We start from the raw sequence: 14,816 nt of genomic DNA, 5'->3' as shown, positions 1-14,816 counted from the left end.
GCTTTGTCATAAAGGTGAGAGGCAGTATATAAGTAGAACATCTATTAATGGAATATTCTGAGTGGAAGGGGTCTCACAAGAGCCATTGTGTCAAATGCTTGACCTCACACAGGGCAATCTAAAAATTATATCAGATAGCTAAGCACATTATTAAAACAGATTTTGAATACTGAAAAGCTTGGTGTCATGACCACTTTCCTATAAAGCTTTTTCCAGTAGTTGACCACCCTTTAATTAAAGTTTTTCCTGATACTATCCAATCTGACCTCTCTGTGACCAAGCTTTAAGCTTTCCTTCATGTCCTGTCACTGGCCACTGGGGAGGGGAAATCACTGCCTCTCCACTTCCTCTCATAAGAAAACTGTAGGCAGCAGTAAGGTCACTCCTCAGTCTCCGAGCTCAACAAAGTATTTTCAGCTGCTCCTCATGTCATTTAGTCCTTTTACCATCTTTGTTGTCCTCCTTTAGACACCTGATATTTTTATACCCTTTTTGCACTGTGGAGCCAAACACACAGAAACTGGTGAAAAAACTATTTTTGCACACAGTGCAAAACACTATTTTTGGTTGAATTTATAGGTATCTCATTAAAAGCAGTCAGTTAAAAGATATCTGAAGTCCGTTCAGAAAGAATGGTAATAATCAGTATTGTTTGTTTCATTCCAGTTTTGTATTGATAGGAAACTTCAGAAGGAAATCAGTTCTTCCTGTCCAGGAGATAAAGCTGAGTTAATTTAAGAATAAAGTACTAACTCTGGTGCCTAAGGGACTGTTCTGTGGACTGTGTTATATTTTTTTCTGATTAAGTTTTTCTAATTAAATAATATATTTTTTCTCTTGTATTTGTTTTTAATTATTAACTTCATACTAATTAAAGTACATTATTTAATGTTTCTTTAAAATCTAATTGAATGTAGCTTCCTGGAACTGAAACTGTTCTGAAATACATCACTTAGGCATAATGTCTTTGAGTGGCACCTTCAAATGTCGTCCTTAATATATTCACAAAACAAGTACCTAAGCTATTTGCTGTACTGTTCCCAAGTATAAACTCTGTTTTTGAAGATGAGCTTGTACTTATTAAAATGAGTATTTATTAATTTGCTTCGTATTTTTAAATGTGTTCTTATCAAATTATTTTTCTGAAAGATAGTTCACAAGGGCTACCTCTTTGCTGGGGCATTCTGGCTCTGTCAACAGTAAATGCTGAAGGGGTTTAATGTTATGGCAGAATAGGCATGAAACCATATGGCTTTCATATGCTTCCTTCTAATTCAAACCAAAATTCCTAGGGATGTTAAAATGATAGAATCATAGGTTGGCTTGGGCTAGAAGGGACCTTAAGTCATCTAGTTTCAACCCCTGTAACGGGCAGGGACACCTTCCACTAGACCTGCTTGTTCAGAGCCCCATCTGGTGCAGCCCAGGTATGGGACCACTGCTTTGGGCAACCTGTTCCAGTGCCTTACCACTTCACAGTAAAGATTTTCTTCTTTATATCTAACCTAAATATGTCCTCTTCCAGTTTAAAGCCAGATCCCCTTGTCCTGTCACTACATGCATTTGTAAAAAGTTTCTGTCCGTTTTTCTTGTCGGCTCTCTTCAGGTACTGCAAAGTCACAGTTAGGTCACCTTGGAGCCTCTTCTCTAGGCTGAACAAATCCAATTCTCTTAGCCTTTCCTCACAGGAGATATGCCCCATCCTTCTAGCCATCTTGGTGGCCTCCTCCACACTTGCTTCAGTTCAACAGGTTGATGTCTTTCATGTGCTGGGGACCCCACAGCTGGATGCAGCACTCCAGGTGTGGAGTACTCAGAGAAGAGTAGAGAGGATGAACCAACTCATCTGACCTGCTGGCCACACTTCTTTTGGTGCAGCCCAGGATGCAGTTGATATTTTGGGCTATGAGCACATGTTGTCAGGTCATGTCTGCCTCTCATTCACCAAGTCCTTCTCAGCAGAGCTGTTCTTGATATGTTCATCCCCCAGCTTTTGTTGATACTGGATGTTGCCCTGACCCAAGTGCAGCACTTTGTCCTTGGTCTTGTTAAACTTCATGAGATTCGTGTGGGCCCACTTCTTGAGCTTGTCCATGTCCTTCAGGATGGCATCCCATCCTTCAGTTGCACCACTCAGCTTGGTGGCATCTACGTATTTGCTGAGGGTACAGTGTATCTCTTTGATTATATAATAAATGAAGATAATAAACAATTGCAGTGGCTGCAATACAGACCGCTTGTCTGGGATAGTTGTCACTGATGTCCATCAGGACTCTGAGCCGTTCACCACTACTCTCTAGATGTACTTTCCAGCCAAATTCTTATCTGCCTAATGGTCCACCCATCTCTCTCATTGTGAGAGGAGGATGTTGGGGGAGACCATATCAAAGTCTTCACAGAAGTCCAGATAAATTATATCTGCAGCCCTTCCCTTGTCCACTTGTGTAGTCATTCCATCCTAGAAAGCCACTAGGTTGGTTGAGTGGGACTTGTTCTTGGTGAAGCTGTGCTGGCTGTCCCAAATTACCTCCATGTGCCTTAGCATAACTGCTAGGAGGATTTGTTCCATTATGTTCTCAGGCAGAGAGGTGAGACAATATAGACTTTTTTTCTAAAGGTACTACGATATTCTGTGTTTATTTTATAGAAATACAGGCTGGACTTTAGCTTTGAGGCATCCCTTTTACTTGGAATTTTTGTGTATGTGTGTGTAAACATGTCAGAGACAATTTCAGCCAGTGTTAGCTACTTATTATTACACTTGTACATTTATTTTGCAGTTTCTTGTCTTGGCAGACAGAAACCAGTTTTAGTAGAATTTGCCACTCTGGAATTTTCTTCATTATGTAGAAGCTGACAGCAAAAATAGGAATCTTATTGATGTAAAAAGTTCTAATGAATTATTCATATTTTGGAGGTGCTTTTAAATATCTGAATCCCAGTTTCTCATTTTTTCTGCAGACTTAATAGATTATTTGAAAAGTGCTTTCAGAGTGTTACTTCCAGAGTTACATTTCAAATCCTGATTAGACTTCTTAGAGGCCATGCCCAAAGGTTAGTCTGACTGTAATTCCTTCATTCATTGTACATACCACATCTCATAACCAAAGAAACAGTGGTATTTAAAAATAGAATATGCTTTTTAGAGGCAAGCTGTGTGGGTTTTGCAAAAGCTGTTTTTATTAAGCTTTAGCTATACATCAGACTTTAGATTTTAGAGTATCCAAAAGAAAACTTAAAACAGCTAATAAAATGGATTGTTTCAAATAAGGTTTGCATGTAATTATAGGATTGCATTCTATTTTCAAATAAAAATGTGTGAAACTTAAGTAGTCTATACTGAATGACTGCTGTTAAGATAGTGTAAAAGAACCATAGTTTACAATTGCACTGCTCTTTGTCGGTGGTAGAAAAGAAACTGGCAAAACACTGGAGAAGCTGAAAGGAAGCATAGCTGTCGAAAATAAAATGGACAACTTTACATTTACAGTTCTTTGCACAGGATATATATGCTGAGAAAAATAGATGTTTCTAGGGAAGATGCTTGCAGTCCAGATTCTTTCATATGTATAAACCTCATGTTGGTACCTACTAGGGTTTGCAGTCCTAATGATAAAATAGTTCAACTGGAGGGCACCAACAATGGTCGTTGAATCCAGATCTGACCACTTCAGGGCTGACCAAAAGTTGAAGCATATTAAGAGTGCTGTCCCAATTGCCTCTTGGACACTGGCAGACATGGGGTATTGACCACCCTTCTGGAAAGTCTGTTAAAGGTTTTGGCCACACTCTTGGAACAGAAATGTCCACTCATGTCAAGTCGGAACACCTCCCCATCCCTCCCCCTAACCCCCCCGAGGGTCACAGCTTTCAACTATTCCCACATGTGCTGGCACTGGGTACTGGGAGAAGAGGTCAGCACCTGTGTCTCTACTTCCTTTTTGCCTGAGTTCAGATTGATTCTTAACTCGGTTCTCAGGTTGTTTTGAGGACCAGACTTCTGTCTGGCTTTCTCATTCTGTTCTCTCAAAATCAGGTTAGTGTTTCAACTTAAAAACCCCCAACTATTTGTATTTGCCATTTGAATCCAGTTTATTTATATCATATAATACTGTATAGAGTGGCATATAATAATATATAGTATACTATACTAATAACATACACTGTCTTGCAATGTAACATTGTAATGTTTATATATGGATATAGTAAATATAGATAGTATTAAATTATCTGATATATATTATGTAATAATACATAGTTTTTGCAAAGACAAAAAAACCTCAAAGTAATTTCAACTGCTCTTTAAAAACTAAAGTATGAATTAGGCAATGCAGTTAAGACATCCTGAAATGGAATTTTAAATTCTTAGGTTGTATTAAGGTTAAAGCTTCACTTCCACAAAGTTGTATGTTACATTTTTTCCTTTGTCCGCCAACTTTCACATTGCAGCTATGACCATTCCTAGAGATTTAAAAAAACCTTCTTTCATTCAAAAGCAAATTAAATTCGCTTGGAAAAAAAAGAATGTTCGTGCCTTCAAATGTTCTGGTTTATTCTTCCCTTCAAAATGTGAATTTCAACAATCTTTGTTGAAAAAAATAGTAGGTACTTCAGGAACCTAGATTACGTTAGCCTTTTGGAGAGTCTCTTGGCCTAAGTCATGGCCCAAGTGCTTGATTATTTTTTTGAGTTGTTATGAACCAGGAATAAACTGTGCTCTGCCCTACCATGTGAGGTAACCTACCCAAGCAGTAAAATGGGCATTATCTCTATGAGATTTTGTAAACTACTTTTTTTTACATTACTGTGTAAGATTTAACCAGTCTGCCACAGGCAATTAAACTATCCCTGATATTCAATCAGGGATAATAATTTCTGTTGCAGGCAGGCACTACTGGCACAATGTTAAAGGAAATTGAGCAACACAGGACTTCTCTTTCTTTTTTATCTAGAGACATAGGAATTACAGAAGACTTCTGAAGTAGAAGCATGGTTCATGTTGATGGCCTCAGAAAAATAATTTTGCATGGCTGCCCTGTGCCGTTTAGCATGTCTGTATGTAGAAGTGTAATCAGAGTTGATGCAAGTATTCACTACTGCTACTTTAAATTTATGTTCAAAGTTCTGTGTAATATTCAAATCTCAGATGTAGACATTGTGTTTTTTCAGATTCTTGTATGTATATAAACATGCTAGAAAAAACTTTAGATATTGAAGACTGATTATCACACTTGCATATCTTGTACTGCTTCAAAAGTTTTCCTTCACCTTAAGAATTTTTATATTCTTAACTCTGGGTCATTACAGTCCTTCTGTAAAGATGACAAGACAAGAAGGCTTCTACAAGTCACTGTATGATTCAGTTCTAGTTTCTGGACACTTGTTTGCTGTTGTTCTGTCAAGCGTGGGATTGATTGAACTCCTCGAACTTTGCATACATGGTAATTTGGTTGAAAAGCAGTATTTACTGTTTAAGTTTTATGAATTTGTATTTATTTTTTATTTTTTTAGGTACATTGAATTTCAGTCCTGATGCTGCTGATTCCATTCCTGGAGAAAGACAACCTACAGATACAAACTGGGTAAATAAAGATAGGAAAGACTCTAACAGTAATCAGAATAGAAGTAATATATCAATTCCTAGTCTGTCTTCTGAAAGAGGTACAGATTATGAAAGCTCTTCTGCAAAGCATCATGGCTTTTGTAATCCAGAAAGTCAGTATGGGAATTCTGAAGACTTCCACCAATATTTTGGTACCAGTAAAAGTTTGAAGAATCGCAGCTTGCAAAGCCAGAGATTGCACAGATTAAGAAATGATAGCACATGTGCTAGAAATAAGATAAGGCAAAGTACTACTGATGCTGCTACAGGTCCAGGAATTTCAGATGCTGCACTAGTAGCTGGTAGAAGGGCACCTCCTAGAGGATACAGTGATTTTCTCTCCTCAGAGAGTGACAGGGAGGTACCTAATGCCGATAGCAGAGGGGCAAAGCCAAAGAAAACCCATCTGATGCATACATCTGGGAGAGGTTTCAGGGAAAAGGGAAAGCAGGTACATGACCGTGAAAAGCGAGTGAGCTCTAAACAGAAAGTAGAGCTGTTTGAAAATTTTCCATCTTTGGATTTGACACAATCGGACTCTTCAGAATCATCTGTTGGAAAGGCATTCTGTGATGCACCTTTTGGAAGTGGGGATGAGCAAAAAGGCTACAGTAGTGCAAACAAAAGATATCCCCGGAAGCCTGTGTGGAATAAACCCCCAGCAGAAAAGGATTGTCAGAAAAGACATGATTCTCACCGTAGTAAAAATACAAAAGTAGGTAAGAAGTCTTCTGTTGCGTATACCCCAAAAGATAAAAATGAAAGGAAGAAAGAACTCGTTGCTCACAAAAATGATGAAAACTTGACCAGTGAAATCAGACATCAGACGTCTGAGTCTCTCAGGTTCAGTGGAAGAAAGTTCCTGCTAAAGGGGGATCAAGTACCTTCACTTCATTTCAGCTGGACCCAGTACTGGAAAAAGCAAAGTGATGTACCAAAAAACAAAGAAACTCATACAGGTAAGTTTTTGAGACTGTCCTGGACTCCTGTATGAGAGATATGATCTTGAATAATTTAAACATAAATTCTTCACTTCAGCTCCTGCCTTGAATACCTGAAGAGGCTTTTTATTTCACATTAAATTGGTATTGGCTTACAGAGGGTAGAATTGAATGTAAATGCATGGTTTCTCAGTGGGAATATATTCTGTAAGTATACTAGAGAAGAATTTTTTAGAGTTTTTTTCTGTTTTGCTACCAACTGCAAACAATAACCTAGTCAGGTACTATATTAAAATATGTTTATTTTGAGAGTAAAATTCTGAGCATTCTGAACAATGGGACCTGAGAAGGATAATGCTGAAACTGACTTTTGCAGAATAGATCTTCTCATGTTTTACGTAGGAGTAGGAAAATGCCAGACAGAAACAGTATTCTACTCATAACTGACTTTTATGTGCTTTTTTCTGCAACTTTTGTGCCTTAAAGAACCTATAAATGAAACAACACACACTTCTGAGATAATATTAGTCTAGGAGGTAATATAAAAGCTGGTCTTTATTGGAGGAGGCCTCCAGGGGCAAATATGGAAAATGTCCAAAAAAGCCCCTCTGCCCCCAAGGGGTGCATACAGTTTTATAAGTTTAGTAAATTAGCATAATTGACAAAAATCACCAATTAGAAGCACAAGTGGTGATGCAATCCCCCTCCCCCCCCCCCCCAGTTCAAGCTCCTTCTAAATCCTCCCCCTTCAGACAGGACTGAATCTTGATGAAAATGTGTCTCAAAGAGCTGTTTTTCAAGCTTGGTTTCTAAGGAGAACCAAGATAGCATAGAGGTCTTGGAATGTGTTTTGTCTTTCTGCCTATCAGGGCAGGGAAAGATACTGGGAAAACTAGCTACAAATGCAATAATAGGCTACAGAGCTTCAAATATATGTGTGAAGAATACAGAGAATATATAAAAGTAAAAAGACAAAAACCATTAGGTGTCACCTCAAAAGGTAATTAGAAATAGAGGCAATATCTGGATACTATTTTTGGAAGTTTGAGAATAGAAACATGCTGTTGATAGTGTAAACCAGATCCACAGTTTTTGGCTGAGTGAATTTTATGCTGACTCATACCACTAGTGACTGAAAACATTAAATGGAAATCAGCTGAATCTCTTCAGTGCTATGATACTGGTTTCTGTTTCAACAACAACTTAGGTAGCTTATTCTTACTGTTTTTAAGATGCTTAAATGTTCAGAAGCATTAAGGAGAAACACTGAGAATTGTATTTATTTGTTTTTTTACAAAGCATCTCAATCTTCTCTTTTGCAGCACAGAATGATAGAGATGGGTAAACTAGTTCCAATTATCTTACCTGTGATATCAAATGTATTGAAGACTTCACTTCTCAGCATCTCCTGTTTCTCAGCTGAGAAAGTAATAGCATAATCAGGAAGCATAAGATACATCTAGTTGGAAACTTTCTTCTCTTTGGAGGATCAAGATGTTCCTTGATCCTCTCTAACCTAAATAAATTAACTGTCATGCTCCTTGGGTTCTATTTGAATCATAAAATTGAAGATACCTCAGTCTTTTCCCCAGAGTTATTACTGAATGAAAAACTTCACATGCAATAAGCAGAAAAATAAGTAATAGTCTTTCCTGGGGAACTTAAGGAACTTTCCCCTCTAAAATATTTGCATGCTTTATTTGGGAGCTCTTTTGGAAGCACTGTCTGCCACTGTTTTCAGGGAACTAGGATTGTGGGTTTTTAACTATTTCTGGGAGAGCTGCAGTTTCTGTATGGTATAGCTTTAGTCTTCTGGAGAAAAGAAGTATGTTTTACATGAGAATTTTCGTTTATGGCAGATAATAATTATGGGATAACAACACTTAATCCAAATTACACTTAATCCAAATTACACTTAATCCAAAGTGTTGTGGGGCTTGATGCAGGAGGGCTAGAAAACAAATTTGAAAATTGTATTGAGGAGGGCAAACAATGTTAACACTTGCAAGCCATGGATTTGCTTGCAGCCACATGTTGTACAAGCAGATTTTGAATTAACAGTAATTTTTTTCTATTCTTTTCCTTTTGTATTTCCTTCATTTTGAATTTGAACTTTCCTTGTTGTGGTCTGGTCTAACCACAGAGGAGCAAAGATAACTCGCTGTGGATAAAACTGAACTGAATGTACTTGGGTTTGAATCCTTTTTCCCCAAAACGAGATTAAAACACAAACGAGATTAGATGTTGATACCAAAAAAAAAGGATATATTTTACTTAATAGTAAAAGAGGCAAAGAGAAAGAAAGAAATGAAAAAAGGGGGCTGGGAGGGGAGGACAGGGTGACAGAGAAAGATTAAATAGAAAAATATCATCCCTCCATGAGTTCCAGTGATGTGTTGTTGTTCCCCTCCCTCTGGTCTTCTTGGAGGTGAGGGTCCCCTTCCAAAAAGTATAGAATCAAATGGATTAGTCATGGGCCAGGTGGGAACGCCCAGGTGCCTTCCCTGAGGGAGGGGGTAGATTCGATATTGTCCCATGCAAGACTGTGGATCTTTGCATCACATGCAGCGCTCTCTGGTGCAGGGTCTGGGAACCCCTTGGAATGGGCCTTTGATGGGCCGTGACATCCCCTCTGCTGTCCCTCACACGGATGTCCAGTGATTTAGCTTTCCCGGGGTGGAGTGCCCTGCAGTTGGGCAGGTCTGAACAGGAGTGGATGGGCATTCACTGCCTCTGACTAGAGGCTATGCCACATACCCAAAACCTCTCCTCCTCAGTTTGGTGTTGGGGTTTGTGCAAGTCTGGCAGCAGATAAACCTGGGGCTATAAGCCTCCACCCTGAAGCTTCTGGACATCCCTGCATCCTGTGGATGCATGCTCTTCCAGTTTTATCCATCATTTCCCAGATGCTTCGAACAACAGTTTTCTTATCTCTGTCCTTTAAGGCAGTTTCACTCACAGTTGAGGGCTTCATCCTGTGGACACTATTCAGAGGGCAGTGGTCTTCAATGCAGTTTTTGTTACACAATTTGCTATAATAGGCAAAAATCCATAAAAATGTTTAAGCCATAAACCGTAACATTTAATTCACAATCTTAAAATGGTACATTTTTACACTGTACACTTGTAGTTAATACATTTTAAAATTCTGTGGACATTTCCAAGGTGTATTTGATAGTTTTACCTTGAAGGGTGAGAAGTAATCTCAGAAATGAAGCTTTACGTGGTGCCTTTTTTATGGTTGCACATCAGACTGTTTTGACTTTAATGTGGGGTTCTTGCTTTATTTTCAAAGTCCTTTTTCGCATTTGTTCATATGGCTCAAAAGATCCTGTACTTTGGCTGTTGCCAGTAATTCCACCCCTAAAACACTCATTTTATAAAGGGCTTATTCCCATAATCCAGGTCCTTCACTATTAATATTTGTTGTGTCATCTCCTGAGCATACTTAAGGATAGGAATTAAATGTAATTTTGGCAGAGATTGCTGTATTTAAGAGCTTTAATCTTTTTCGTTTAAAGTGTATGTAAAGATGAACTTCCTCTATAAAGTGATGCGTAAAATCTCAAACGTCTGCCAACCTTGAAACTATTAATTCATAAGATCAGAATAATTGCTATTTGTCAAAGTGGAATTTGTATTGCCACTTTAGTAGAAATCTTATACTCCTTCTTCCTGCTCTGAAGCTAAAAAAATGGATAGCAAGTATCAAACTGGAATCTTCCAGGAGTAAACCAATGCCTTATTTATAGCCACAGAGGTAAAATAAGTGTCACTATAATTTAAATGAAGTCTTGGAATTTAATTTGAATTTAATATCTCAGACACCTGTTCTTTTATGCACAAGTAATATATTTTATCTGCAGGGTCTTTGATTGAACAGCTGACCACAGAGAAGTATGAATGCATGGTATGCTGTGAGGTGGTACGAATAGTAGCCCCAGTGTGGAGCTGTCAGAATTGCTACCATGTATTCCACCTGAATTGTATCAAGAAGTGGGCACGATCACCAGCTTCACAAGCTGAAGGTTGGTATTTTCTCAAATATATATTTTATATTTATCCTATATTATGTGTACATATTGTATGTATAATATATTATATATTCTCAAGTGTATATAATAGCCAGATTTGTGTGTTGCATATGTAGTGAAAACTATTTAGAAATACTGTTTAAGATAACAATGTGACTCACCTCTGAGGCAAGGCAACCAAGTTCATTGTTAAAGGAATCCCTGGGGGTAGATTAAAGCAAAACAATACCAACTAACAGATACAACAACTAATTTTATTAGAACTGCTTTGAAACCTTAAGTGGAAAAAAACTTAATAGAAAAGGGATATTGTACCCATTCTGAAGTGTATGATCGCCCTGAGAGAAGAAAATAAGAAAATAGGAAGGGGAAAAACAAAGGAAAAGAGAGATCTGTCACCACCTGTGGCTCCAGTGACATGGCAGGGGGTCATGGTCCATGGTCACGATATGCAGTCCGAGTCCATTGGAGATGGAGGCATGCATACATATCAAAAACTGGGGGGTTTATAACCCTGATTCTTCTAGCAAAAACTCCAGCACCTCCTCCAGGAAGTATGCAGTCTTCTTTCTGGAAGTCTGTCAGTGTCAAACAGGGGCTTGAGTGTGTGTTTCCATGTGTGCCTGGAAAAATATTCTGAACAAAGATTCTGAGTTCAGAGTTTTGTGGCTGCATGGTGGTGGCTTGTGGTGCAGGAGAGAAATTTGCATTAAAAAATCTCTCTACCCTGCCTGCTTAACAGTGGTTTCTTCTTTAGTTCAAAGTTTCTCCTTTAGTTAAACAAGCTTACACAGCTTGTTTAAGGGAAAATTTAGCCATAAGGTGCAAATGGTTCACTACAAGCAGTAAGCTGTAAACAAGTTTTAAATCAATTTTTTTTGGTCACAGTTCTGTGTATGCTTTAAATAATCCTCGTAGCTCAACTCTTTCCAGTGTTCTAGCTAAGCCTAATTTCCAGATTTGGATACCATAAGATCATTCAATGAAATCAGTGAATCAGGATGCAAAACTCAGTGGCTGTGTTTTTACACACCAAGAAATGTCTCATCTCTCATCTGTGTTTTGCTGAGCAGTCAAGCAGAAGATGCACTTCATGTATTAGTTGTCTGCTTTTATTCAACCGCTTTTTAGTTTTTTTCTAAGATAAAATACTCCTGAAATCCATCCTTCATGCCATGCAATGAAAGGGAATTCAGAGAAAACAGAAAGCTTCAGCCTTTGTCATCAGCCTTAGCATCTGTTTCAGATTCCTTGTGTTAACACCACTTTTTGAAATTTAAACCAGTAGTATGCCCTTTGAATCCTTTGATGGAAGCTAAGGCTGAATTGTAGCTGCTGCTCAGTTCAGTTGAGTGGTGTAGACATACTCTGAAGATGATAATCCTGAAGTAGGCTTTATATTTTTCTGTACCCTGCTTGTTCAGCATTTACCATTCTTTTTGTGTCTTTCTGTATCTTTCTGGGCAGACTGAGAAAATACGATGTCAACTAGTTCCAAATATTTGACAGAAGTTCTTACAGACTGTAAATCTCCTGTAGAAAGGATTGGTTGTAAAGTTCTTTTGCTGAAGATGCACTGTCAGACTTCTGGGTAGGGCTGAACCCCAGTCCCTTGATGAGTCATTTAAAGAGTTTATTTCAAAGGGGCTTGAGGTACTGCTTTACCCTGAGGTGGGCACATGGGAAAAACGCGACAACATTCTCAAGACGTTAAAAACCAAACTTTATTGGCAAACTTTGTAAGCCAAACTCAGAGTGACTCACCTTTTTTGGAGTTGATTTATCTCCCTGGAACAGCTTACTCCTTGACAAAAGAGTATCTGCTTGCTTAAGGGGGTTTTTATCTTAAAAGACAGTAACCTTACATGCTTAAATCCTGAAAGCTTTTGAAATAGCAAAATTTTAGGCCATTTGCTTTTCGTGTAAGAATTTGTGGACTGAATGTATTACTGTATTCTGCATATGAGAGAACTAGAGCTAATCATTAACTGAAGTTAAAGGTTGTGGCCTCAGTAGAACTGATACCATAGCTCCAATAAAGAAACCAGTACATATTTCTTGACCTGCAAGTCTCTGCTACCCCATCATGTTTAGATTTTGTTCTTCAGAGTGTATTTGTTTAACCATAGATTGTTTCAGTATATGTTCTACTTTTCAGGCTTTGGATAATGAGGAATTCACTAGAATCCTAGCAGTATTGTTGTCTGCTATAGGAGAAATGGGACACTGTAATCTACTTAACTCCATAATTTGCTGGGTTTTGGAAGGGGAAAAAAATGTTTTTTTTTATTTTTGGACACTATTTCCTTTGATTCTGCAAATGTTATAATGAATTCCAGAAAATCTTATCTAATTCAGCGACCAAACTTTTCACTGGTACATTTCACTTCCAGCCTATTTTGCTAATGAGTTTTAAATGTTCATTTAATGTTTTTGCAACAGCTGAGTGTGTCTTGGTTTGAAAGACACTTGTCTGCCAAGGAAGGCAGGAACCTCCCTTGGAATGGAAAATATTACTTCCTTCCATCCAAATTATTATAACTTTGAAATTAGGGGCTTTCAGGCAAAGGTACAGGGAAAGGAATATATAAATCAATATAAATGAATATATAAAGGGAAGTTTTTTATGCTAGTACATATAACAAGGCAACCAAACAACCACAGCTGCAGCATTAACCACAGCCAGCAGGCCCCAGAGGCAGTGCCAGCCTTCTCGGGGCTGTGGGGCACTTTCCCCTTTGGCGCAGTTCCGGTCACAGCCGCCAGGGGCGCTGGTGGCTCCCGGCCGGGCAGGGTGGGTGCGATGATTCCCCCGCGCCTGCAGGGGGCGCTGTGGCGCGGGCCCAGCCACGTTTCCCTCACATGGTAATGGCGGGCAGGCTGGATGGTGAAATGGGCTCTAGCAGGAACCTTGGAGTGGCAGCTGGGATGGCAGAAGCAAGAAGCAAGCACACCCCCTGGGGTGGCAAAATATAACAGAAAACTTCACAGCCTTTGAAGAGGTCAGAGAGGTTCCATGGACACAGGGTGCTGGGTTAGATTGTAGAAAAAAGCAGGCGGCAGCAGCAGAAAATAGTGGAGCTGGGCAACAGCAGCTGGACTTCTTGACATCTCTGTAGCAGCTGCTGTGGGCAGCCAGGGAAACACACCCTCCAGGAAGGGGGAGGGGGTCAGGGTCCTGGATTTTCCACTGAGGCACCCAAATAGATGGTGAGAGTCCTTTCCAATCAGATTAGATGTTAATAAGTTCTCAGTTCAATGGCTGCTCGTACCAGCAGCCATTATGAGTAACGCTGCATTGCTCTTACAAGTAATGAAGAAGCGGTGCAGGGCTGAGTGCTGCAGTGGCAGTGAATTCTTCCCACAGTAAGCAGCAGCTCAATGGTCCTTGTCTGATGCCAAGAATGAGAGAGAACTAGGGGATAAACTAAGTCCCTCAGCCCCCAACCAAAATATCAAAGTATCTCTAACCTTCCCAATAGAAGGCCTCTCAGGTAAGAGAGTAGCCAGCTGCACTCTTCCCCCACCTTGGCCATTTCTTTTCTCTCTTAGGTACCAGTTGTTATTTTCTCAGGAATAAATGGGACAAAATTTCATGAGAGAAAGAAAAGGGAAAAAAATACAGAACAATCCTAACCTCCAACAGTGTTTCAGTGAGAATGGTTCTCCATGTAGGGCCTTGCACAGGGAACAGCTCTTAACCTCTGTGATTCATAGTAGAAGGGTGAAAGTGTGTGTGTGTGTGTGTGTGTGTGTGTGTGTGTGTGTGCATAATTTCTCACAATTTTTTGTGATCACAGAATTGGATCAGAGAAATCCTGAATACTTGGATGAAGTAGATAACATCCCTTGTGGGGATCTCATATAGTTCAGTCTTCCAGAGCACTAGTGACTTTTGTCTGTTACAAGAGAAAAGTAGGTATGGATCCTTTGGGGACAGGGCACAATGCTCAGCAAGGGGAAGCTTTGGCATTAATGAATGCGAGGCATTACCAGGATGGGAGGCCTGGAACGCCAGTGCTAATTAAATATTGGGACACTACGCAACAGAACGCTTATTGGAAGTGAAAAACAAGGAGTGTACAGCTCTGCTTTATAATTTGTGCTTATTAACACATTGTACGTATATTTCACTCATACCAGACTCGCTGATGTAATGCAGGTGTTATTGTCTGAATTTTGAGATCCACAGCGGGCCATCAGATTGGCATTGATGAGTGGGCACAGTTGAAAAGGAAA

General features: G+C 39.2%; 1 protein-coding gene across 6 annotated transcripts in view; it reads left to right on the top strand.

The window, feature by feature from the left end:
* Nucleotides 1-14,816, top strand: part of NFX1 (nuclear transcription factor, X-box binding 1) — an 85,637-nt gene that overhangs the window by 3,339 nt on the left and 67,482 nt on the right. For 5 of the 6 annotated variants that reach the window (XR_015804839.1, XM_088168031.1, XM_088168026.1 and 2 more), the window contains exons 2-3: nt 5,512-6,561; nt 10,410-10,571. Coding sequence is in view for 5 of the 6 variants with exons in the window: in XM_088168031.1 (XP_088024157.1) it covers nt 5,512-6,561; nt 10,410-10,571 (1,212 nt within the window). In the remaining variant the exon portion in view is untranslated. Of the gene's footprint in view, nt 1-3,029; nt 3,055-5,511; nt 6,562-10,409; nt 10,572-14,816 lie in introns of those variants that run through there. The other variant, XM_088168020.1, reaches the window with a different exon arrangement.

Source organism: Sturnus vulgaris, chromosome 1 (genome assembly GCF_052056855.1).
Source record: "Sturnus vulgaris isolate bStuVul1 chromosome 1, bStuVul1.hap1, whole genome shotgun sequence".
Taxonomy (NCBI): domain Eukaryota; kingdom Metazoa; phylum Chordata; class Aves; order Passeriformes; family Sturnidae; genus Sturnus; species Sturnus vulgaris.
The sequence above is the reverse complement of the archived record's forward strand: the minus strand, read 5'-3'. Positions and strand labels throughout refer to the sequence as shown.